Raw genomic sequence first — 27,237 nt, 5'->3', positions numbered from 1 at the left:
GAGGAGCGGCTGAGGGAGCTGGGGTTGTTTAGCCTGGAGAAGAGGAGGCTGAGGGGAGACCTCATCGCTCTCTACAACTACCTGAAAGGAGGTTGTGGAGAGGAGGGTGCTGGCCTCTTCTCCCAAGTGACAGGGGACAGGACAAGGGGGAATGGCCTCAAGCTCCACCAGGGGAGGCTCAAACTGGATGTCAGGAAAAAACTTTTCACAGAAAGGGTCATTGGTCACTGGCAGAGGCTGCCCAGGGAGGTGGTTGATTCCCATCCCTGAAGGTATTTAAAAGACAGGTAGACGAGGTGCTCAGGGACATGGTTTAGTGGCAGATAGGAATGGTTGGACTCGATGATCCAAGAGGTCTTTTCCAACTTGGTGATTCTATGATTCTAATACGCTAGCTGGACCGGACCTCACTCCGCGGCGCATCCCACTGCCTCCAGGGGCAGGACGGGGAGAAGCCCCGCCCCGCCCCGAGCGGCATGGCCGCGCGCTGGGCTGTGCCCGCGCCGCTCAGCCCCGCGCAGCTGAGGCGGCTGGAGCAGCACCGCTACAGCGCGGCCGGGCGCTCGCTGCTCGAGCCGTGGCTGCAGCCCTACTGGTGCTGGCTGGTGCGGCGCGTTCCGCCGCGGCTGGCGCCCAACGCCATCACCCTGGGCGGGCTGCTGCTCAACTGCCTGGCGGCGCTGCCGCTCATCGCCGCCTGTCCCAGCGCCACCGAGCAGGTACCGCCTCTCTTTGCCCTCCGAAATCGGGGGGGGACAGCTTGGAGGTGGGTGTTGGGGTGTGAGTGCTGGGGAGGATCGTGTGATCGTGGTCTCCTCTCTGGCCCTCGGGTGAATCGTAGAACCAGTAGGTTGGAAAAGACCTTTGGAGAAGAGAAGGCTCCGAGGAGACCTTATAGCGACCTTCCAGTACATGAAGGGGCTACAGGAAAGCTGGGGAGGGGCTGTTAACAAAGGCTTGTGGTGGTAGGACGAGGGGCAATGGGTATAAACTGGAGAGGGGCAGATTTAGACTAGACATAAGGAGGAACTTCCTCACTATGATGAGGCACTGGCACAGGTTGCCCAGGGAACTCATGGATGCCCCATCCCTGGAGGTGTTCAAGGCCATGTTGGATGAGGCCTTTGGCAGCCTGATCCAGTGGGAGGTGTCCCTGCCCGTGGCAGAGGGGTTGGAGCTGGATGATCTTTAAGGTGCCTTCCAACCCAAACTATTCTGATTCTGTCATTATCAAGCCCAGCCATACAGGTCCACTACTAAATCACATCCCGAAGCACTTCATGTACCCGTCTTTTAAAAATCTTCAGGGACGGTGATTCAGTCACCTTCCTGGGCAGCCTGTTTCAGTGCCCAATAACCCTTTCGGTGAAGAAATTTTCCCTTATGTCCAATCTGAACTTTGTCTGGAGCAACTTGAGGCCGTTCCCTCTCACCCTGAGCACAGGGCCCAGCGGGGATGGGGTTCTCACGTGGTGCTTGGCCCAGGCAAGACCATCATGGGACCATCATGGTTGCCACGTGTGTGTCTCTGCTTAGGCACCTTGCTAGGAAGGAGATGATGCTGTACCAACTGCTTTCTCAAGAGGAAGGCTGTAATGCAGGGGCTGTGGAGGTAGGAACAGCTGCCAGCCAGGAGAGACAGTCCGGGATATGCACAGCAGCAAGGCAGCACTGGCCGTGAGGCATGGCTGATACCACTTCAGCATCGCTCGGCTCAGAAGCGAGGTGTCACAGGTGTTAGGTGGCAGTAGCTGAAATGCTTCCCGTCCTTGTGTGGGAAAACTTTAAGTGCTTTAGCTTTTGGATGGAAAACAGGGCTGATGCTGCTGTTGCTTAAACCAGGTTGAGTATGTTTTCACTGACAGTTTAAAGAGCTCTGTCAGAGCTTCCCAGCCTGTTATGTTTCCCTGTGCAGAGTCTTCATGGTAGTTAAAATGGGAAATAGGGGAGGACTGCTTTGTGTAGGTAAAATATCTTGAAAGCTTGCTGCTGTTTTTCATCTGTTCTGATGGGCTTAAATCCTAATGGCAGACATGGCAGTTGATCAATTTATTTTAATAACTTAGATATACTTTAGTGACTGTTCTTGTTGGTGGAAGTACCCTTCTTTTTCTGTAGTAACTTCACCCTTTGTGTTGTCTGAGGTGTTTGTGGCAAACATCAGGAAGCTAATCCAGATAAAAACTAACTTAGCTTGGCCTAGTCCTGATCAATTTCGTGATGCAAAGCTTAGTTCTGTGATGTGGATTTCAGTCATGTGCCAGTTATGTCTCTGCATATTCACTCTAGCTTTTTCTCTTTGCTGTTCAGGGGGAAAAAAAAAGAGCAGAAAGTAAATTTTAAGATATTTTTCCCTTGAGGACCCTCATACAAAAGGAAAAAAAAGGTTATGTTGCAGACATCCAGGAAACTACTCTTTCCAGGAAAGCCTAAGTGTAATTTTAGGAACTTTACAGGTTTTTTTGATTGTGGAAGCTGAATTTTATAAGAAGGTACAGCTTCCTTCTTATAAAGCTTCCTTGTTCAGTTAAGAGAATATCCTTTATAAATTCATAGTGTAAAGCCAGACTCCTTATTCTTTTGGGTTTTTTTTGTTGCCTCTGTGCCATGCGAAGAGCCCTTGCTTTCTTGTGCTGTATCACTTCGGGCATCGTCTCTCTATTCGCCTTGTTTAATGACACAGCTTGTCATCTACCTAAGATGTCACATGCCTGGGTGGCTTTTTTTTTAAAAAGCTAAAACTGTTGCAATACTAATAGGTGTTATATGTGCTATTGTAATAATTGACTTTGTAGTTTTGACGTGGATGTGTAGGCTGAAAGGGCCATAGGGGGAAGGTGGAACTGAAAATTATGTTAAAGGTGGTTGAATCACAGACTGAACTACTAGCATAGTGCACTTCAACATCACCTCTCTATACTGCGAGCCATCTCTTCCCTTCATAAACAAGCCTTGCTTACCTGATGGACTAACAAGAATTTGTTATATTCTCTTAGTGGACTATAGGAGCACTGGATAGAAGACTCAGATAAAATAACAAGCAGGTTTTGGTTTTAGGTGGGGTTTCTTTATGCGTTGGTTTATGTAGTTGGGCTTTTTTTCCTGCTGTCAATCTTAAGTGGGCCATTTCAATTAGTTCTTTATTGAACACACTGAAGTCTTGATGTTTGTACAAACTGTCCAGAACAAGTAAGACTGGTAGCTGAAATGCCTCATAGAGCAGCTGCTAGCAGATGCTTATAAAAGAGACCTTTCCCCTATATACCCTTACAGCTGCCAAAACAATGTGGGTTAGGGGTTTCTCAGCAAGAGATTCTACTCAAGTTACTTGCTAGAACAGCAGCTGATGCATCTATTTCCTTACTGATGCCTTCCACCTGATGATTTTGACTTTTGAGTTGTTTTGAACCTGTTGTACTTTCAGTTTCCATTATGTGCTACCATAGTGAATTCCACAGTTTAGTAATACTTCCCTTCCCCCCCATGCAATTAATTAATTTTCCCTTCCCTAAAACCATACAATGCTCCCTTGTTCTCTTACTCTGTAGCCATTATTTCCTTATACACTGCTCTTTTTATTTTCATCAGCCTCAGTAGTCACTAAAAGCCAGTTTTGTTACTGACTAGCACAGTATGGTTTTGCTTTATAAAATATTGTCTGTTTCAGTAATGTCTTCATGTCTAGTAGAAATGTGGGCTATATCACTCTCCCCTGTAAATCCACATTTTGACATAAGCCACCTTATTTGTAGCTAAGCAATTAGCAGACTGCACCCCTCAAGCACTGTTGTAACCAAAATCCATGTGTGTAGATTTTTATAGAGTGTTTGGCCAATTTCCTACTCTGTGTAAGTAAGGACAGTAATCTATAGAAATAATACATGCTGCACCAGGTGTGGGGCGGGGAGGACACTACCTGCACATTCCATGTTCTGTAGCTTGAAGAGAATCTTCATTGTGACTACAGACTTGCTTTTTTCTTTATTTTCTTTTTTTTTTTTTTGCGCTAATTATAAAAGGAATGAAAAGTTTTATTGACTTTTAAGTGTGAACAGTGTGCATTTGCTGCATTGGAGTGTAACAGGAGCACTTCTTGAGTGAGGATTTCCATTTTATCCCCATTGTTTGGCAGTGAACTCTGGCTCTACTGCACACTGACTGATCTGAAGTAGCTACAGTTACTTCATTATGTTTTGCATGTGGATCCCGTATTATCCATTCCCATTCTGGGGAAAACTGACATGTTAATTTTTTCCTTGTATCAACACTACGGAGAAAACTGGCTGAATGTATTTATCTTATTAAAAAGGGAGGAAGAAAACTGATCTTGCTGCTTGAATGGTTGCTCATGGAGAGGCCTAGCTTCTGTGATCATAGAATCACTAGGTTGGAAGGGACCCACTGGATCATTGAGTCCAACCATTCCTAACAATCCCTAAACCAGGCCTCTCAGCACCTCGTCCACCAATCCCTTAAACACCTCCCGGGAAGGTGACTCAACCACCTCCCTGGGCAGTCTGTTCCAGTGACCAATGACCCTTTCCATGAAAATTTTTTTCCCGATGTCCAGCATGAACCTCCCCTGATGGAGCTTGAGGCCATTCCCTCTTGTCCTGTCCCCTGTAACTTGGGAGAAGAGGCCAGCTCCCTCCTCTCCACAACCTCCTTTCAACCTACTTTCAGGTAGTTGTAGAGAGCAATGAGATCTCCCCTCAGCCTCCTCTTCTCCAGGCTAAACAACCCCAGCTCTCTCAGCCGCTCCTCATAAGACTTGTTCACCAGCTTTGTTGCTCTTCTCTGGACACGCTCCAGAGCCTCAACATCCTTCTTGTGGTGAGGGGCCCAGAACTGAACACAGTATAACACAGAATAACCTCCCTGGACCTGCTGGTCACGCCATTTCTGATACAAGATAAGATGCCATTGGCTTTCTTGGCTACCTGGGCTCATGTTCAATCAGCTGTCAACCAACACCCCCAGGTCCTTCTCCTCTACGTAGCTTTCAAGCTCAGCCACAAGCTCAGTAATCCTGCAAGCTCAGCCACAGGTCTCTCTAAAACGCCATGGGAGGCTAGAATTTTAGGGCAGAAGTTCATGCTAGCAGTAATTGTTATTTTTTCATAGATATAAACTCAATACCACAAGAAGGATGTTGAGGCTCTGGAGCATGTCCAGAGAAGAGCAGCGAAGCTGGTGAAGGTGCTGGAGAATAAGTCTTATGAGGAGCGTCTGAGAGAGCTGGGGTTGTTTAGCCTGGAGAAGAGGAGGCTGAGGGGAGACCTTATTACTCTCTATAACTACCTAGGAGGAGGTTGTGGAGAGGAGGGAGCTGGCCTCTCCTCCCAAGTGACAGAGGATAGGACAAGGGGGAATGGCCTCAAGCTCCACCAGGGGAGGTTCAGGCTGGATATCAGAAAAAAATTCTTCATGGAAAGAGTCATTAGGCACTGGAACAGGCTGCCCAGGGAGGTGGTCGAGTCGCCTTCCCTGGAGGTGTTTAAGGAACGGGTGGATGAAGTGCTTAGGGACATGGTTTAAGGGACTGTTAGGAATGGTTGGACTCGATGATCCCGTGGGTCCTTTCCAACCTGGTGATTCTATGAATACAAAAGAAAGATAAATCTTGCGGAAGTTATAACGAGATCTAAGCAAAGAGCCCCTCAAACTGATAGGAGTAGTTTTCATCTGGTAATAAAGACTTGTCTTGCTTGCTTTCATCTTAGGTTGCATCACATCTAATTTATTTGGAGGGTTGTCTGGTGTTTTTTTAAGGCCTTTGTTTATGCTGTCTGCAATTTCATGTAGGTCACTGGGAACAGAGAAAGATAAGAAGAAAAGGATGGATTATGGATTTGTTGTTTGAGGAGTTATGTTGAAAGGAGACAGGGGTTCAAGAGTTCAGAGCTGGGGAGGGAAAGGAGGCTTTGGGTGGCTAGCTCTGTAGAATTGCTTGAAAAGTGATGTAGGGCATTTATAGAAGGGTTCTGTACCTTGCTGAAACATGCTATTTTGGAAGCCATGCATCTAGGGAGACCAGAAAGCAGGGGAGGGTCTAGGTGGCTCCGTCTAGCTCTGCTTTTAGCTGCTTAGAGGAACACCTGTGGGGTGCTGTCTCTGCTTCTCCCAATCTCTTCTTCAGAAAATACCTTTAAAAAACAAAACAGATTCAAGGAACTCCCACCTTTTAAGCTGAAAGAGGGGTTGTCTTGATTTTTTTTTTTTCCTGTCAGGGGAGAAATGAGGGGAAGATACTGACAGGCATGGCATGTAAATACCAAGGGCACGACTGAGCTTTGTGGGAGAGAGAATAATAAAGTAGAAAAGAGAGTGGACTGGAGCAGATCCTATGAACTGGGGGCATGGGATGTGAAGGAAGAAGTGTTGAGTCCCTGACCTGGTAGAGGGGAGGTGTGAGGCACTGAGTGAGGCAGGGAATCCAGGCAATACCCTCAAGTAAAGAACAGAGCACTTATTAGTGAACGGAAAAAGGAGTTCTTTGGCATAAAGGGAGGCAGGGAAGGTTCAGGAATCCCACTACAGGAGAGGAGTTCTTTCAGTGGGAGCTTGTTGGGATGAGGAGGATGCTAAAGGAATGGATGGAGTCCCTGGTGCGTATGAAATGCACTTGGGCTGTAGTGTGATGATTATTTTATTGTTCTTCCCCCCGCCTTCTCCCTCTGCTGTAATTCAGGTCTAACCGGCGCCTTCCATCCTTCTGCTGTTTTTACAATTGTACATAGTGTTTTGTGCAAAACCAAAGTGAGGGAAGTGGTCCACATTTGGGGAGGCAAGGGAGGAAGTCCAGTAAAAACGTCTCTCTATTCTGGATCTGTTCCAGAGAGGGGCTGTGTAAACTAGAGTGAAATTAGTTGCTGTGTTGTTGGATTGAGGAAGTGAGATTATGACTATATGTGCTGAGTAATTAAGAGGGGATGAATCTTTAGACGTTGTATAAGCTTGTGCTGTTGAACTCTCTGGTCTTGAGAGCTTTGCTTGAAATTCATGGTAAGGGATCTTCTTGGCACATCATCTTTCCAGCTGTCCATGCTCTTCCATCATACAGAATCACAGGAGCAGAAGAATGAGGACTGCTGTTCAACCTACACTTTTTCCTGAAGGAGAGGCATACCACACATACCTGTCAAACACTACATGTGTATTGTTTTGTTTTGACGCCCTCTGGTTCAGCAGATGACCAGACCTGCTGTACCAGATTTGCGTTTGACAAGATCCTGGGCCTGTATTATCTTTCAGACATCCCTTCTAATTGAAGCGGAGAAACCTTCTCCCACCCCCAGCTTTGTGTTCTCTTCTGGTTCCATGAGAATAGCATTAGCTCTGGCCAAGTAATACATTTGCTTGGACAGGATATAACTTTGGGCAGAGATAATAAACACCTCATCAGTGAAAAGCTGATGATTATTGGGAGCCTCCTGACCTTTCTGCTGAGTCTGTCAGCCATGTCATCATTCTCAAATGCTCCCACTTCTCTAATTTGCAAACTACTTGGGTCCACTGTGGGAAGCTGGCAGGGGACATCCCTGGGTGGAGAGCCAGGCATGTAAAAAGGCTGAGGAGATGGCAGCTGTAGCTGTATTGAGAGGGTGGATAGCAGAGACAATCTGTGGTTATCAGAAACTTCTGTGCACCTTTGATTTAGAAAACTGCCTTTTACCAATTAAAACATTAGAGCATTAATTTAATCTGTGAAGTGCATAACTGATCATGAATGTTCATTGGTTGTTTCCACTTTAGGTTTGATTTGAACTGACAACATAGGGATGAAATGCTCCAGATTGTGTTTCTAAGCCCTCTCACACACCTGTTCCCCTGCTCTTACTAGAATCTTCTTCCTTTTTCTGCAGCTGTGAGGACACAGATGCATCTGGTACAGTTGTTAATGGGTACAAATATCTTTATTGCGAAGAGGATGAAAACTTCCCCCCCTGTTTGCGATTGTCAATAAAGGGAGCATTCTAGTTTTGGAGATAGAGATCATTGCTTTGATTTGTCCCAGTAGGAGTTAATGCAAACAGACTTGGATTGTCAGTCTTAATGATTATACCTGTACAATCACTTGAAACTAGACAAAAGCCAGCGTGTTGTCAAAAAAGACCAAATAAGAGAGGTTTGAGTTGTTTGTTTGTTTGGTTTTACATTTAATGTGTTATAAGTGTTTTAAGGTAAGGTAAATGTAGAAGATTTTACCTTGAACAGAAATTGTTGCCTTGTGTTCTGTGGGTCATTGAAACTTTCATGAACTGACTGGAGTGACTAGCATGCGAGCCTTCTGTTTTGGTTAGGATTGAGGCTATATTTCATGGAGCTGGCATTTCAAAAGATTGTGGTAATAGCAAGCATGTGGCATTGAGCACTAAGGCTAATGATAAAAAAATGTGCCATAACAAGTTTTTGTTCCTGACTGATGTTTCAGTTATGGAAATGATCCAGTTAAGTAAGAAACTGCCTACTCTGGCATTTAACTTAATTGGTGATGTGCCCCACACTGAGGAGGATGAATGCAGAATGGGTAGGGAATTTGCCTAGCATATTTAGCACTGGGTGCAGGCTACTTTTGTCCATGATACAGAGAACCTGATGACTTTAAAGAAAACTAAAATATATTTCAGTTCTGGTAGGTTGCTGGAAAGGAGGGGAGCCTAATGCAGCTAGTGATGTCTTGGACAGAATTGCCAGTTGTGGTCTGGTTTACTTGCCAAAATCCAGGGATTAGCATAAAAAGTGTCAATAGATCTCAAGGTATCTTTTTGTAACTAGAAGTATGTCCCAGTAAGGATAGCTCAACTGTGGGTTACCTCTGTGGCTTTTCACAGTAATATTTGGTGATAAAATTGGAAATGTCTTTAAAATAATGCTTTAAAGGGCTAGACTGAAAGCAGTAGTTTCTCCTAACCTTTTTGTTCATAAAGTGTCACACACAGGTCTATGTCAGGAGCTGTCTTGTTCAAGAATATCTGTTATTATCCATAGACCAGTTACTCTGAAAAAGATGAGATAGGTACTGTGGTAGCATTAGGTTGTGGATTGTATCACAAGTAAAATGTTCTTAGCGTCAACAGGGTTCTAACTGTGCTTTTAGGTCCTGAAATACCTTAGAAAAGGCTTATAGCCCTCTGTTTTGGAAAGGTGGAGAGCAAGAATGGGGGCTGACAGGTAGCTGCTGCCTCCCTGCAGAACATCTGACCACGTGAGATTGCACTAGGAGAGGCCCTTGAGTGCTCTGTTCCTTTGCGTGGCTCTTAGCGATCTGTGAACTACAGGACTACAGTAGGCTTCTCCTGTTGTCCACAGGCTCTGTCCTTCCCTCTTTGTTAGAGAAGAAAGACTTTTTCAAAAGATGGCTAAGAACTCACTCCTTGGTTTCAACCTGTCCTCCAGCACAAAATTCCTCTGTGTAACTGGACTAACAAGAGAGAAGGAACCCGAATAATTCAACTAATTCCATTGGTAAACATCAAACAAGTATTGCTGTCATCACTTGACCTGTATTTCTATATCGTGGTCTTAGGGGGGAAGAGCGGGTTACCAGACACCAGTTTGTTAAACGTCCTTTGGAATGAGAATATATACTCATCCTCTTTCACCTCCTCAAGATTTCTAACATCAACTGTCATTACAATTTTTCTTTGTTTCCTTGCTTTAAGGGGAAAGACAGCCTTGCTAATTTTGAAGTGTTTCCTAAGTTAAATTTAGATTTATATGTATACACAAATCCAGACTCCAGACTGGAGTCCCTAGTTATTTGAGTGTTGTTTGCTTCAAAACTGGGCAAAGAAGCCAACCATTTGACTTTAAGTGGTGGAATGTTTTATTAATGAAATTATACAAATACTGGATAGCAGGAAAACTATACATTTGCTGACAACATTGTTTTCATATTAAAAGCATAAAACTAAGTGAGAACAGTGCATCAGCCAGACTTGAATACATGAGAGAGTCTCAAATAACAACAAAAAAAGCTGTTCAGAACTGAGCTTCATTTAAGCATGCTCGTTCTTGGGAAGGATGTGTTTTGTAATCAGTCTAATTGGAGGCATTAGTTTATTTCCTACCTCAGATCAGTGAGTATAATGATGATGAGAAAACAGAATGTCCGGAGGAGCAGCTCACCTCATCTTCATTCTTATTGCTTCCTTTTCCTGTCCCTGCCTATGAACTGATTGGCAACTGTCATGTTTCCCTTTTCCCCAGCCGTGACACTGGCTTTATGTGAGGGCGGACAAATCTCAGCTCAGCGATTTGAGTTGTTGTCTAAATCTGCTTAATAGCCTTTACTGGACTTAGGAAATGCATGTCATGATGTTGGTCTATTTGTGCTGCAAGGGAGGAACTGCAGAGCTGTAGTGCCACAGCAGCTGGGAGTGGGAAAGGATTCATTGCTGTGACTGCCTGTGTCTATTCACTTGTTTAACCTGCAAGTTGCATTTCCAGCATTTATACCTAACTTTGACTCTCATCATGAACCATGCTCATAAGTGTTAAGAATACCGCTGGAAACTACTTGAGGCAAAAATGTTACCTGTACTTTGTTCAAAAGATGTTATAAGTAATTTTTATTAAAAACTAATTCCTAGACAGGCATGTACTGACCGTGCGTATGAAAATAATGCTTTTGAAATGTACTACTGTAGGACAGCTCCTTTGACCCTAGGACTGGTGTTAATGTAACTGACTTATAGCTTGTTTTGAAATTCTCATAGTCTTTGTTTAGCATAAGTTGCTCCTTCGTATTTAGTGAATGACTTAATTCTTCAAACCCTTGTCCAAAGTGCCTATGTAATCAATTTTTGTATGTTGGAAAAATCACTTGCCCTAAAAGCTGAAGTCTTTAGTAGTAAAATGTAGCAGGTTTTTGTATCTATATGTTGTAAATCTGAGCAAATAATCTAAGCATCTATCACATAAGCTCTTGAGAACTTTAGTAAATGCCTTACTACTATTTTCTTTTTTTAGAGTAATTTTATTTTCATAACATTTTTCATTACAAAGAAAAAATAAGTCAGCTGATGCAGAAGACAGGTTAAAGGTTTTTTGCTTATTTGAAATACATAGGACACGTGTTTCACTGGTGTATCTGGAGTAGTTCTTCTTGTAGCTACTACAGTTCATGTAAAGGCTAGTGCACAGAATTTGGTTCGTCCTTTAACGAAGAAACAAATAGCACAATGTAGTATAGTTTTGTGTTAAACAATATTTTACCTTTAATGAAATAGATTATCAGATAAGAAATTGGGAACTGCCTAGTGACCTTTCCTTTGACTTTCTTTCAGGCACCTTCTTGGGCATGCATCCTGGGTGCATTAGGACTTTTTATCTACCAGTCTCTGGATGCCATTGATGGGAAGCAAGCCAGAAGAACAAACAGTACTTCTCCTCTAGGAGAACTCTTTGATCATGGTTGCGACTCTATTTCTACAGGTAGCCTTAACCTACTGTTACCCACCCTAGTTTTGAAAAAGTCACCTATTTTCAAGAGGACCTGATTTAATCACAGATTTGATGAAGTTGGGAAAAACCTCTGGAGATCATCTAGTCCAGCCTGCTCTCCTCAGGGCAGGGTCAGCATATTCCCTTTTTATAGGATAATTTCACCATCTCCTGGTCACTGCAGCCAAGGCTGCCCCTCACTTTTGCATCCCTGACCAGTATCAGGGAGGATATTTCAGAATTACCCTTGACAGATGTTGAGTACTGAGCGTTCTGCCTGCTCTTACTGTGCATCTTCATGCACGGTGTTCTTTGAATGAACTGGTTGGTGAACAAAGCTTAGAGATTTTTTTTTTACCATATGTAGCCTGTGTTTTCCAGTAGGATACAGGTGATGCCTAATAAAGGATTTTAAGGACCTAAAAGACTGATGCTAGCTTGTGAAACTAAGGATTCTGCTTTAGGAGTCAGGTGCCAAAACATCTGTTCGGTAATGCAACATCCAGCCTGGCCCTAAGGAGAAGGATAATTTATATTCTTTACAAGAATGAGTTTTTAAAAAGTTGATTTGGAGCCCTTAAAAAGTAAGCCTTGCTCCATTTTACTTCCCATAACTTAGCTGCTGTTGGTGGCAATGCCTGTGTTTCTACAAAAGCTTAGCAGCTGAAACATTTGCCCTGGGAGTTTGTACGCTCTTTAAACCTCACTTCCCAGAGAAGTGCAGCTTGGAAGAAAGGGAGTCTTGTGTTTTGGTCTCTCCTGCCAGGACTGTTAGCTACTCAGTAAAATCCCAGTCATATCATTACTTTGTTATAGTGATGTAAAGTGCCTTGTCATTTTTATTTATTTTTATCCCTCTTTACTGCACACGAAGAGGGTATATGACTAACATGTTCATTTCTGCTTTTCAGTTTTTGTTGTCCTGGGATCCTGCATAGCAATCCGGCTAGGAACAAATCCTGACTGGTTGTTTTTCTGTTGTTTTGTGGGACTGTTCATGTTCTATTCTGCTCACTGGCAGACATATGTATCGGGCACCCTAAGGTTTGGCATGTAAGTAGGTATCCTTAGAAGTACCTGTAGCTTAATATCTGAGACTGCTAACTACTTGATTGCCATTTCTTCTTTGTTTTTTTGCTGCCCTCTCTGTCTCTAATCTTTTTCCTCATGTCTCTTCCATCCTAGCAGACTCATGTTTTACCTGGCAAGATCTTTAAAACTCTGCATAATACTGAGCAGAGGACTTGTACTTTTAGCAGCTGATTTTAGCTATATATGCTTTGTTTGCTTGCGTTTGGCTCTTTTCTCTGGAGATTTGTTCTCAGAACCCATACAAGCCCCATGCAGGCTTAGGCCAGAGGGGTCTTACCTGTGGTGTAAACAAGAGTTTTGTGTAGAAGCAGGGACAGAGTAAGCACCCTACCTCCTTTCGTAATCTCCCCAGGCACAGAACAGTTTCAGCCTAGGGGACTCTGAACCACATGCATTTTTAGAGAAATTCCCCTCCTAATGGGTTTCCATACCATAGACATCCTCAGTCTTGCTTTGAAGAAACTCTCTGGATCCATTTACTCCTTTGGCAAGGAGTTCCACAGAGCTATGTCACTGCTTGAAGAATTACCCCTGATTTATGTGGAGGCTTGGCTTTTCAGCAACTGGCGATAGTGGTTTTGATGTCCTTTAGGTTTGGTGTTAGGTCACGATTCTAGAGAGTTGCTGTGATGCTGTTCATGTCTTGGTAGAAATTTCATCTGTTTTCACTGCAGTGGAGGAGGAGGAGGAGTCATGACATTCATCTAGAAGGTGATAATTTCAATTTAACTCCTAATCGTGTGGGGATTGCTGCATCCTTCTGCAGCTGTGGTGGTGCCTACCTGTGGCCTTTTGCTCTTTTTGAACAATAAGCTGCACTTTGGTAATGAATTCTGAAAAGAGGAAAAGATCAGAGACTTTGTAGTAGCAAAATTGGAAATATGTGGTAGATGGAAGGCTATCCTTCTTATAGTCCTGGTCATTTGCTAAGTCACCTGTTTACAGTCCTAGCACCTTAGCAAATTTGAGCTTTGCTGGGCATGCAGGGTAGTGATCAGCCATCCTTGCATACTGTTCAATGTCTGTATCAAAAGAAAGCTGTCTCCATTGTAATGCAAAGAGCTATTTTTTTATTTCCTAGTAGTGCCTTTTCCCTTTCTAATTCCAACTCCTCTGTCTGCCTACCCATTGTACTTTTTTAAAGGACATCTTCTGCTGTAAAGAAAAATAGATGCTTTAAAGTGATAGCTGAAATAGGATAATTTCCATACATGACAGCGGACTACACTGAAGGGAGATGGCCTATGCCATGAGATCTGGGATTTTGCATACATAATTGCTTTTCTGTGCCTTTCATTTGTACATAAAATGAGAGAATGATTTCCCTCCATCAGGAAGACACTGAGACTCCTATACCACATAAAAATTTCTTCATTAAAAACTTAATGGCTTCTACGTCAATATAGTGCATAGTACAAGGAGTGTGGAATGGCCTGGTGTTTTATGCTTTCCGTTTGAACTTAAATAGACCTCACTTTTCTCCAAGAGAACTTATTTCTGTTTAGTGAAAACAGGTCAGAGATTTTTTGAAGGCTCGCAATTTTATTTCTCTTAAGTATAGAGATGAGAGTTTAAGTGAAGGTAATAGTATATTTCTCTAAATATGATAATACATAATAACAAGCTTTCATTGATGCTGTTCGTGAATTAGTGGCACTTGATTTTAGAAGTCAAATGCTAGATGGGAATGTTCTAGTGCTGATGGCCAGGACGAATCAGAGCAGCTGGGTACTGTGCCATTCTCAGGTTATGTAGAATACCACACAGTATCTGATTGAAATCTTTGGACTCTGATTGGGACTGTTTTGTAGCCAACAGCCTGAGCCTCTGTGAAATTAAGTACTGAGCTTTGGCACATGTCATGACTCAACTTCAAGCATGACCCTCCTCCCTTGAGCTTAGAAATGTAGGTTTTAATAGTACAGAGTGTGACCCCTGAACACTTGAACTTGCGTAGGGATGTTTTTGCGTGATGTAACCAACAAGCTCAGTGTGCAGCTTCAGCAGTGATTGGGCAGATGTAACACTTCCCTGGTAGAGGGAAAAGCCTCCTCCCAGCAGTGCTGCCCCATTTCCACCCTGCACAGACTTTTGTCACTTAACATCAAGCCAATTTATGAAATGGGCAGATTAAAAACCTACACTAGGCTAGCAGGCTGAACGGATTCACCTTACAGTGCGATGAGCACTGCAGCTAGTACATGTGAGAGAGCACAACAGCACAGAAAGGAGAGGACTCCCCATTACAGTGGCTTTGAACAGTGATGAACACCTCAGCATATCACCTAAGTGCAGCTTACACTTTGGTGTTTCTAAGACGGAGAGTCTGAAGCTTGTGATGAAATGTATCATATTTTATCACTATCTTTCCAATGAAAGAAGAGAGTTTAATGTCACTGTGATTTTCAAGATTAGATAAATTAGTCAAGGGTTGATTCTGTCTCCCTTTAAAAACAGTTTCCTCTGCAAACAGTTCACGTGGTCATAATACCTTAAGCCAGCAAATTTATTCTAACTGCTTAAAGCAATGTTGTATTTTAAGCATTCATTGTCTTGCAATGCTACTGCTGGTAACTTCAGTACAAAGATCACATACCTGTCTCAAAACCTTTGGTGGCATAAAAGGTACCTTAGATGTGCACATTTATTATGAAGCTTTATTGAAAGTATAGTTTCTTTCTCTTGAGCCTGTGAGAATTAGGCCACTTTTTTTTTTACAAAACAGAAGTTTAACATTAAGATGGAGGGTCTTGCTGAACTGAACTTATAACACTCTTGCAAAATATGATTGCATAAGCTGTTCTTCATTAAGAAATGGCAGAACAAGTAGTTTGGAGAAATGTTATCTCCTGGTACACTTCTGGTACAGTACAAGATATGCTTAGGAATGTAAGAAATTACAAACAACAGATTGGGTAAAGAAATCCAGTATGTAAAAAGTAGCCTAGTAACCACCTGGTGATAGCTTTGTGATAGGTTGTAAATTTGGGGAGAGGGTGTTCTTGCCCTAAAAGAAACAGTATATAAACTTTTGTTTTACAACAAAGGTTGAGTACTTTCCTTCTTGCTAGGAGTTGCTCCCATGATTGCAATCAGGAGTAGATAAATAAATAATGTTACTTCACAAGATGTGTGCCTCAGTTTACCAATTCGACTCATGAGTGTTTCTCACAATCTGGTGCTGTTACCTGTGGAGGGCTTTTGTCACACCGTAACAGGAAGGTGCCCCACTGCTTAGATTCCATGGTCCTGTGGGCTGGCAGTGGTGGCCCTGCAGTGAGATGACAGGGGAACCGAGGCTGTTTAAAGAGGCAAGATCTGTGAGCAGCTGGGGGAAGAGACGGGCGGTGGTAGGCACTCAGGTTTTGTGCATCAACGTGGTAACTCTGTGTACAGACCAAGGTAAGAAAAATGAAATGCGATGAAGTACTACCGTGGGGGCTGGGTTGAGACTCCTGTGTGAAGTTTGTGGCTGAGGCATACTTTAGTACGAAGCGAGTGTCGAGTCCTGATCCATGGTTCCTTAGTCCTGCGAGGGGCAAAGCCAGAGATGGACAAATTGTGTGATAAAGAGTGAAAGAATCTCAGGATCTGGGCTCTCATGCTGCACAGTATTGTCTTGTGTAGGGACAATGCTTGACAGTGCAGCCCCTTGGCTAGGACCGAGAATTTAGTAAATGGTACTCTGCAGAGGGGTGAATCTGACAAAGACTGGATATGTCAGGCTTTAAATCTATAAGTAACATAACATAAATGGTTTAAAAGATGCCTTTTGGACTTGTCCCCTGGATCCAGATAGCAGGGATCTTTTTGTATTTGAACGAGAAGACCCGGAAACAGGATGTAAACAGTAATACAGATGGACTGTTTTGCCCCAAGGATTTACAGAATCACCTAACTTATTTGGACAAGTGCTGGAAAAACTTTTGGAAACATTTCATACTCAAGAAGGGGCAACGTTATTATAATATGTAGATGATCTGCTAATTTCTGGAACACAAAAGTCAAAAGAAACCACAAACAAACTCCTGAATTCCTTGGGGGAGCACGGGTTAAGAGTTTCGAAGAACAAATCACAGTATGTAGAAAAAGAAGTCAAATATCTAGAACACCTAATCTCTGAGAGTAAACAAAGAATTAACCCTGAAAGAATTCAGAGAATTGCACAATCCCTCTTCCCAGAACAGAGAAGGAGTTAGGAAAATTTTAGGTTTGATTGGATACCATAGATTATGGATAGAAGTATGTGCATGGAAAACAAAGAAATGATATCTCAAATTATCAGAGGGAGAACCTAATGTATTGAATTGGACAGAAAAAGAAATGGTAGAAAAACTGAAGCAAGATCTGACTACAACACCAGGTTTGGCTCTACCTGCTTTGGAAAAACTGTTGTATCTTTTTATCACTGTTAGTGAGGGTGCTGCCTTAGGCTTTTTAACCCAAGTATGGGGGTACAGAAGAAAACCTGTAGCAATCTTACCAAAGTTGTCAGATCCTGTATATCTGGGATGGCCAGAATGCACGCAGGCTGTGACAGCAACAGCTTTACTAGTAGCATAAAGCAGGAAATAAACTTTTTTGGGAAAATTAATTGTTGTTACTCCTCACCAAGTAAAAGTAATCCTCACTTAGAAAGCCGGAAGGTGGCTAACAGATTCTACAATACTTAAGTATGAGGCAATATTGATTGAAAATGATGATTTAACTATAATTTCTGACTTGATCTGGAATCCTGGTTCCTTTTTAATGAGGGGGGCTGAAAATACAGTAGATATGGAACGTAACTGTTTAGAACTACTAAATTACCAAACAAATATAAGGTTAGATCTGCAAGACATACCTTTAGATGAAGGGAAAATACTGTTTATAGATGAGTCATCCAGAGTGATAAGTGGAAAAAGATGTAAGGTTATGCAGTTATCAATGGGACAGACAGGGAAGTGTAAGAAATGGGAAGTTTACCCAGTAGCTGGTCAGCTTAAACTGGTGAACTGTATGCCTTGAATCAAGCATTGAAATTATTACAAGGAAGACAGGGGACTGTGTATACAGATTTGTGATACGTGTATTTTGTGGTACACTCATCTGGAAAAATTTGGGAAGAGGTTGGCTCATGAGGGATTAATGAGACAGATTTTAGAAAACTTATTACTACCTGAGGAAATTGCCATCATACACATAAGGGGATAGCAAAGAGGAAACTCTGTAGTAGAACAAGGAAATAGGAGTGCTGATGAGAAAGCAAAGGAGGCTGCTTTATACTCTGAAATGATAATGAAGTTGTCCTTAGTGCTGGAGATAAAGTCCCCGCCTGAAAAGCAAATATTCAGTGAAAAGGAGATAACAGCTTTCAAGGAGTTAGGGGCAGAGGAGTCAGAAGGACAGTGGATTCTTCCTGATGGAAGAGAACTGGTAAACAGACCAGTGATGAGAGAAATTTTAACTATTGTGCATCAAGGAAGTCATTGGGGAATTCAGGCAATGTGCAGTGCTGTATTAGGAATATGCCTGTATAGGATTGTATACAATAGATAAACAACTATGTAACAGTTGTGTAATGTGTCAGTGAGTAAATAAGAAAGGTATAAGAAGAAAACGTCCAAGTGGATGAGGACCAAGGCTGAGACCTTTTCAGAGCATTCAAGTAGATTTTACTGAATTGCCTAAAGTAGGAAGATTTAAATATCTTTTAGTATTAGTAGATCATTTGTCAGGATGGGTAGAAGCTTTTCCTTCAGTATTGGCAACAGCCAGTGTAGTGACAAAAACAATTCTAGAACAAATAATCCCTAGGTAAGGGATTGTGGAAAATATAAATTCGGACAGGGAAAGTCACTTTACTTCATGTATTCTACAGGAATTAATGAGAATTTTAGGGACAAAATAAGAGTTTCATACTCCATGGCACCCTCCGTCGTCTGGAAAAGTAGAGCGGATGAATCAAACATTAAAGAAACACCAGTCAAAATTGGCTTTAGAAACCAAATTACCATGGACAAAATGTTTACCTTTAGCTCTCATCAGGATTCCGACTGCTCCTGGAAAGGATCTCTTAATATGACCATATGAAATGCTGTTTGGATTACCATACCTAGGGGTGAGTGGTTGGGTGTGTACTCTTGAAACCAAAGATGAGTTTCTTAAGAACTATTTACTCTGGTTATCTTCTTCCTTATCATCTCTTCAGGTTCATAGACTGCTAGCCCAAACCCTACCTTTAGGATTTATAGTACACTCATTCCAGGCAGGAGAATGGGTCCTGATACGCACCTGGAAGGAGTCAAAGCTTCAACCCAAGTGGGAATGATCATTTCAGGTACTGTTAACAACTGAAACAGCCGTGAGAACTGCAGAAAAGGGGTAGAAGCCTCGACAAATCCCAATACTTGGGGAACAGATGATTCACAGAAGTAAAGGAGATAGATAATCTTCACAGTGGAGAATGAACGTAACCTGTGACTGGAAAGAAGGACTAGCATATATACACTGGTGGTGCCCCCAGGGACCATTATTTGTGTTCTTAATTGTGCGTTTGTTTGTACTTGGAATAATAATCTGCAAACCTAAATTCCCCGGTTTCTGGTGAAGCTGGGGAATTCAAAGGCTTCTCCGGTAGTGTACTACCCCCTAGAGGTAGTTTTAAGACACGATAGGGAAATTTGGAACATCCATGGGATCCACCCATCCTTAAGAGAAAGGGTGAATCAGTATATTCAGTTTGGGGAAATTGGGAATTGGCCAAGGGGACCAGTAAAGGGATTCGAATGCTTTTGTGAGGAAATACTGGTTAAAAGCCTTTGTTGGTTTGTGGCTTTTGTTTTCTTAAATGAGCTAGATTTGTAAACCAGTCTGTTGTTTATGGACTGAATCAGGCATATGGCAAATGAGTCCGTATTGCTATTGTCCAAATTGAAGGATGAAGTGCTGGTTGGATTCAGCACTAAGAAGTATTTTTTAATTGGATAAACAAAATTTATAATGAAGGAGATAATATTTCTGTTGATGATAATAGGGAAAGCCTATCTATAGTGGCATTGAAAAATAACATCACTTTTCCTCGATAGGAATGAGAAATAGAAGAAGAGGATGAAAGTGAACCAATTCCCTCTTTAACAGGGAACAATGGGGACACTCTTTCAATAGGATGCCAGATTAAACGCCACAGTGTGCAGCAGTCTCCTACGTATCTTGGGGGCAAGTTAAAAGATCAAGTATGGGCTTGTCCTCTTGGACCTGAATGTTGGTATACTTTTATCTTATTGCATGCAGTGCTTATAACTTATTTCTGGGCCAGTTCTAACATTCATTCCAGCCTGGTGTTCCAGTTTGAAGTCAAAGTTGAGCACCTATTTGAACCAACTTAACCTCCTATTCAGTTGACTCCCTATGTGTCTAATACAGGTCTTTACGAAGTCAACAACACAGGGCAGCAACACATGTTGCTTAACCCTGTATGGTCTCTTGAGCAAATAGAATTACTAACGAAAGGCAATATTTCTGCAATTCAGCCTGCTTTTACCTCATTCCAGAAAACTTCCTACGTAGGATGGACAGCCTGGTTACATAAATGAACTCTTTCTCCAAGGAGTTGAAGAAAGAGATATGTTACTGGTATTTTAGGAACACGACTGGGTGTCTTAAACAGCATTGACTCTGAACTACTGATGAATAAGATGTCCACAATAACTACAGATTTGAACAAGTTAGAATGTCTCTTATGCTTTTTTTTTTTTAGTGTTGGGGAATAACCAATGGCTATCTGTTACCTCAGTGGGAAGAATTTCATCAAAAAGATCATCAGTTATTGGCAAATGCACTCAACACACTTCAGACCAATGTTTCTATGGCTCTAAGTTGTGTACGGGCTCAATTATGGATGCAGACTATGAAATCGGCAATAATAAGAGAAGGGGACAAAGGTACCCTAGCCTAGGAAATTCGAAAAATCATCTGAGATAATGCAAATGATTTAAAAAGAAAATGCCAGTCTTGGTGGAATTTGGTTAATTTCACCTGTGATCCGATTAATGATGTAACCACCACCTTTGTGATGACCATAACCTAACCCTTGGTGTATACAATATATTCAATACTTGCTTTAGGCCTAAACCATAACAGATATGTTCTTTATCCAGTTGAACATCGGGTATGGGCATATCATGAAGCAGGGAAATAGCAGACAGTTGACATTGAGTGCTTGCACAGCATGAGAACAGCAAGGATTCATTTATGAAAGTAATGCTACCAAAGCACAAGACATCAGTCTTGACACTGGACAAAAGGTGTGTCACTTTGAAATACACCCTAACGAACATCCTGAAACTCCGCTGGCTTATACAGTAATTTTGCTTGTATAAGAACACTTTGCAATTTCATTAGTGTAGATGATGTCATTGTGAAGACTAGTAATCATGCTAATCTCTGCATCTGCAATTTCACTAACATGTTAGGATGCTACTTATGCAGCTCCTGTCACATCATATCAGCTACTACAATCTCGCTACACACTAATTTGAAATTTATTACCTCTGCATGTTGGAATGAATCTTAACACTGTTGAAGAAATTATTGTGACATAAGGATGTTGTGACATAAGGAGCAGTTGCTGAGAAAGGCCAGAGGAAATGGGCAAAGAACTCCGATTACATCATGGTAGAATAAATACATCATGGCAGAATAAATACATCATGTTTTGGAGTGAGTAGAAAAACATGGAGAACACCATTAATAGATGGTCGCCCACTGCTACAGGACTCCTTAATAAGATGCTCCATCCTATTGTAATTACCACGTTTTTTTAATATAATATGTCTGCTTTGATTATCTATATATTTGGGTTTGGAAAACTGCAAAAGAAATAAAATTAACATCTTAGTTCTAATAGATAGTGATGTTAATTCTTGTGTAAAAACACAAAAAGTAAAAAGGGGAAATTTTGAGAATTAGGCTAGTTGTGTTTTTACAAAATGGAAGTTTAGCATTAAGATGGAGGGTCTTGCTGAACTGAACTTGTAACACTTTTGCAAAATATGATTGTATAAGCTGTTTTTCACTAAGAAATGGCTGAACAAGTAGTTTGGAGAAGAGAAATGTTATCTCCTGGTGCATTTCTAGTACAGTATAAGATAGGAATGTAAGAATGTACAAACAACAGATTGGGTTAAGAAATCTATTATGTAAGAAGTAGCCTAGTAACCACCTGGTAATAGCTTTGTGATAAGTTGTAAATTTGGGGAGAGGGTGTTCTTGCCCTAAAAGAAACAGTATATAAACTTTTGTTTTACAACAAAGGTTGAGTACTTTCCTTCTTGCCAGGAGTTGTTCCCACGATTGCAGAATAAATAAATAATGCTAATTCACAAGATGCGTGCCTCAGTTTACCTATTCGACTTGTGTTAACTTCTTCTATACATTCAGGTATTCTCAACGTTTCAAGCAGTCAAATACAGTAATGAAGGGCTGGCTTTCTTGTCTTGAGAACAAAAAGGGTGGAATACAGACTCTAGACTTTAGGGGGCATACAAGCCCACCTGTTTTAAAAATGCTTTTATGGAAAAAAGCAAGATACCAGTTATATGTCCTCTGAGACAGGAGAGGTGCTTTGCTATCCACTGGCTCAGCCCTCAAAATACCATCTATTTTGCAGGCTGGATCTGTCAAGTTTTCATTGTGTGATATCTTAGAGAAATCCCTTCTGTCCCAGCCTGGACAGTCCATACTTTGATCTAATGTGGTGTATGGTCCTAGCATGGTGTGGGTTAAAATGTCTCAAAACAGGCGATTCTGAAATGTGCCCTGTGCCACCACTGAGTGGACAAGGTGGGCAGTGTTCCAGGAGTAGACACAGAATCATAGAATCACCAGGTTGAAAATGACCCACCGGATCATCGAGTCCAACCATTCCTAACACTCCCCAAACCATGCCCCTAAGCACTTCATCAGGTCTCAACCTGTGACCTGATCTGCCACCTGAACCAGGTGAGAAGCGGCGACAGAGGGCTGTCTGTCCGTGGGCTCACCTGTCACCTTGTGGACATCCACCACCTTCTCAGACCCACAGGACAAAGAAAAATGCACTACAACACACAGCACCTGGAAGGTGGTGATCCTCTTTCATCTCTTTGATCTCTCTTATCAACTATCTCTCTCTCTTTTCTCTTTTTTTCGTTCTTCATTCTCTTTTCATGTTTTCTTGTAGTACAGCTGCAGTGGGCTGTAGCAGGCAAAGCTGTGGATTGTTCACAGTAATGGGGCTTTTACAGTTTTCTTGTTGGTGCTTTATCGCATACAGGTCATTGATTGTTTTGTATCCAGTGTTCAGGTGATTTATGTCACTCTGACGCTGTGCTAATGACTCTAAAAAGCTCTCCCAAGCCACTGCTTTAAATGGGATGGGACATACGCTTTTAATGGAGATGTTTGCTTGTGTTTGCTATGAGCTTGCCTCAAAGTTTGATTTGATTCTTAGACAGCAACAAGTCTAAATTTAATGGAATTCTCAAATAATTAACAATGTGCTCATTAAAGATTTTCTGGCTATTAAAATTATACGTAGATTGTCCTCCATAGGGAATATAATATGTTATTTTTAACTCTGAACCAAAATCGTATCCTATATATATTGATGTAATTTGAAATACTTTTAAGGAGATAAAGTCACTGGGTTTTTATTCCCTGCCACCCCCCCACTGCCTTACACTTATGGCAAAAAAGACTTTTAACTAAATCCCCCTTTTTTCCTTCATAGAGTTGATGTAACTGAGGTTCAGATAGCCATAACAATACTGCTCTTGATATCTGCCTATGGCGGAACAGCAATATGGGACTATAAGGTAAGTGTATGAAGTATTCTGAGTTCCTGTTGTGTATTTGGCTCCTGTTAAGTGTTCAGTTCCTGTGGTATTTGAAGCTATCCTATGCAAGAACTATCAACACCTGCTAGTTGTCTCGTGTTCTGTTTATTGTACAAATGTATGTTATTTTTATGTTGTAGTTAACTTCGGTATAACCATGTGACTTCCTACGCACAAACTTAGAACTACCTAGAGGAAAAAAAGACCCCATCTGCCACCTATAAACTTCTGATCTGGAACTAATACACTGCAGACACTTAAGCTTTAACACATAGTTTTTGTTCAAGTTTTATTTCTTTTGTCTATTTTACTGTAAGACATATTTCTGTTCATTTAAATGGTTTATAGGTTGATTTATTTTAAATCGAAAATTAAATGCTTTTATCTAACGAAACCACGGGATGAAGTTAGGAGGATTTTGGTTAAGCAATCCATATTTATGTGCCAAGGGAGATGTACTGATTTTTGACAGTCATGTGAGAGCTGACATAAATGTAAATATCTGTGGTTAAAAAAATTGTTATCTGTCCAAAAGCATTTCCCCGTCTCTGGCTTTTATTCTGATCTTAAAGATGCACTTTATTTATATTAGACTAACATGCTCATACTTTCTAGGATCTTTACTCAGAAATGTGTAGTTCTACTTGGTTCTAGTATGTAAAGAGCTGAGACCATTCCATGCAGATAGCCAATGCAAATTAATCTAAATATAAACCACCAAGTAATTAAAAATAATTCATGAGTTTACGCAGCAGTTTGTTTAGCTAAACTTTGTTTACTTTTCATATCCTGCAAGATGCTTTTGTTCTATTTTCAAACATTTTATTTTCATGTTGGAAAATAAAGTAGGAGCATTGTCTAATTAGGATTGATTTTTCTTCAGTATTAAAATCTGTGGTAGTTATGCTGTATCTCAAAACAATCTGTATTCAAAAATGTAGTCAATGGTTTCAATTTATTACTACTTCTGTTTTTTTAAATCCTCTGCTGCCTTTGGAAGTTTCCTTGAAACTGCAGTTGATTCTGAAAGGTAACTATTTAATTAAAATTTGTATCTGGAGACTAATCTAAATGCAAAGATACAGCATACAAATAACAGGTACCAAAACACAAAGCAGGCAGATGGTGTTTGTGTTTCCTGCATTTCAGTATTAGTGGTACCTAGTCAATAGAAGGAACTACCCTTCTCCCCTATTCCTATGCCTTGGTGATGTGGTAGTCTGTGTCAAGTCTTTGCTTATGTAGTAAAAATATTTGAATAATATTGTAAGGACAGTTGAATTTCAAGACTGGAGTTAAGTACTAAAAAGTTGAGTTTAAACATTCCTAGAGAAATCTGTCATTTCCTTAGTAAGGAAACAAAGCCCAAGCATTCTCCTCCTGAGCTTGTTCCTGGGAAAGCAAAAGTTCAATTAAAACAATTGTTTAGTAGATATCAGTAGCTTTTTAAATAACTTTTTTTAAAGAAGCGTTATCCTTGACTTTTAATATCTTTCTCTTGTTTTTCCTGCTAAGGTCCCTTTGGTGGGCTTAGAACTGAAGTTCTTTGTGGTTTTTGGCATACTGTGTGGAATAGTGCTTTCTTTTTTCAATTACTTCCGTGTTATCTTTGGTGGAGGGATTGGAAAGAATGGATCTACAATAGCAGTAAGTTGCTTTAAAAACCTGAATGGGGTTTGAAAAATGTATGCCCATAATTTATTATATTTGAGATGATCATAAGGATTTTATCAGTTTAGGCATTTAAGCAGACAAGCATATGAGTGTTTGATGTCTAAGGCAAACACTTCATTATCTATCTTCTCTCTACCTGTTACTGGGTTTCTTCTGTCGCAGGAATCGGCGATGAATTTTTTTACAAAGGATACCGGTAATATTGGCACAATGCTAATGGACTTTCCCAGAGTTTTGACAACTCTGGCTTTATTTAATGGGATTTGCAATACATATAAAATCTGGACCATACCATGTGACTGAAGCCTAAGACAAATCTTCTGTCTGTTCGTATTTCAGGGAACAAGTGTTCTTTCACCAGGCCTGCACATCGGACTACTTACCACACTGGCCATTGTGATCTATAAAAAGTCTACAGCTCAGCTGTTTGAAAAACATCCTTGCCTGTATGTCCTGATGTTTGGATTTGTGAATGCTAAAATCTCACAGAAGTTGGTGGTAAGGAATCTTGTTTCAGTTCTGAACTGGTTCTTGACTTGACGCTTGCTGGATCAGTGGGCGCTGTGCAAGTTTTCCCATTCTGCTTTGCCATTTGATTATAACTGAGGCCGTAAACTAAACTCAGGCTCTTACAGAGAGGTTATATGAGACACTGATGCAAACACAAACTTATTGTTGAATGTAATGGCTAGAACTTTCAGTTTTGTTTCTGCTAGAAATACCCCGTCTGTCTTGAATGTCATAATTGTGGTTCCTAAAGCCTTACTAAGAGTGCCAATTTGATGATCTCAAATAAGAATTTACTTTAATCATGAAAATTAAAACGTAAACTTTTCTGTCTTTATCTTTGTTCTAATTAAAAGCCTCATCAGTGGACTAAAAAAAAATAAAATGGGCCTTACTACACATTTGTTAACAGCAGTAACCCAGCCAGCTGATTTCACACTTCTTTTCCAAATTTTTCAAACACTAGAAAACGGTTATTCTGCAGACTTCCTTGCTAAACACAAGTTCACATAGTGAGCTGCTAACTTGCGGTTTAAGAGCAAGAACACTGATAGGAAGACTGAACCTTAAGATGGAACTTAAGGCAGTTCATCTATTCTGTCAAAACACCTTGTCTTCCTTGCTCAATCAGAGGACACTTTATTGTGCAGTTTTGTGGACAGGCAAATCTGTAAAGGAGTGGGGAATGGGTTTTGCTCAGTTTTCTGATACTATTTTGGGAGCCCTTGTACTTCAGGCACTTGAGTGCAGTCAAAAGTTAAGGCTAGACCAGGTGGGAGGTCCAGCGGAGATGTGAGCCAAGGTCTGTGCAGTTTGTGTGGATGTATCAAAGCTGCTGCATGGGCACTAACCCTGCATAGCTGTTACACATCACACTAGATGTCAAAGAGGAATCGCCCCCTTTAGTGAACCCCTTTGCTAACTTAGAGTGGAAGGCTTTGTCAGCTCTCTTCTGGACGTGTTTGTGGTTTGTCCTGTCTTTAGATTGGGACACTCACAGGCTTTTCTTTGAATTCTGCTGTTCAGCATAAAGTTGAACAGGACTTACATCATGCTAAGAGACCACTTTGTTCACAGGAACCTCTCAGCACCTTAATCATACTTGCCAAATATCCACAAGCAAGGAAGCAAGGCATGACAAGGTGATTTCTTAAGGCAAACTTGGCACCTTGACTACTTCTACTGTTTTTTATGTTCCTGGTATGAATTCTCAACCAGTCCATTAGGTTTCCAACTTGTTACAGAAATGCTCTTCTTCTGCCTCTCAATTAAAGGTGAGCTTAAATTGTCTCAAAGAATGGTAAATTGGTTGGACTTAATGATCTCCAAGGTCTTTCCCAACCAAACTATTCTATGATTCTATGAAATATGGAAGGAGCAAGGTGCGTGTGGGGAACAGACTCGTCCTCTCACCCTCAGTAATTGTTTTCTCTTGGTCATTCTGTGAAGTGCCTCCATGTGTACATTGCTATCTCTAGTGATACAGTGAAAACAAGTCTTGTCACTCAAGCAAAGTCTGATTTCTAGTTAGCTTTTAGCTAAATAAAGCCAAAATTTTCAAGTTAGACTTGAAACTAACATTTCAAGTGAATAGTAGTCATTTTCAGTGATACACTTGCGTAGTCTTATCCTTCAAACACAGCACTGAAAAAATAGACTG

General features: G+C 41.2%; 1 protein-coding gene across 1 annotated transcript in view; it reads left to right on the top strand.

Moving 5' to 3' along the window:
- The first annotated feature begins 461 nt into the window (after positions 1-461).
- The window catches only part of CHPT1 (choline phosphotransferase 1), a 32,014-nt gene continuing 5,238 nt past the window's right edge, over positions 462-27,237 (top strand). The window contains 6 exon segments of the mRNA XM_054056450.1: positions 462-719; positions 11,292-11,439; positions 12,360-12,501; positions 23,291-23,375; positions 24,912-25,043; positions 25,410-25,568. Of these exon segments, the coding sequence (XP_053912425.1) occupies positions 477-719; positions 11,292-11,439; positions 12,360-12,501; positions 23,291-23,375; positions 24,912-25,043; positions 25,410-25,568 (909 nt within the window). The 5' untranslated portion in view covers positions 462-476.

This window comes from Cuculus canorus, chromosome 1 (genome assembly GCF_017976375.1).
Source record: "Cuculus canorus isolate bCucCan1 chromosome 1, bCucCan1.pri, whole genome shotgun sequence".
Taxonomy (NCBI): Eukaryota; Metazoa; Chordata; class Aves; order Cuculiformes; family Cuculidae; genus Cuculus; species Cuculus canorus.
This window is presented reverse-complemented; position numbering and strand designations above follow the sequence as displayed.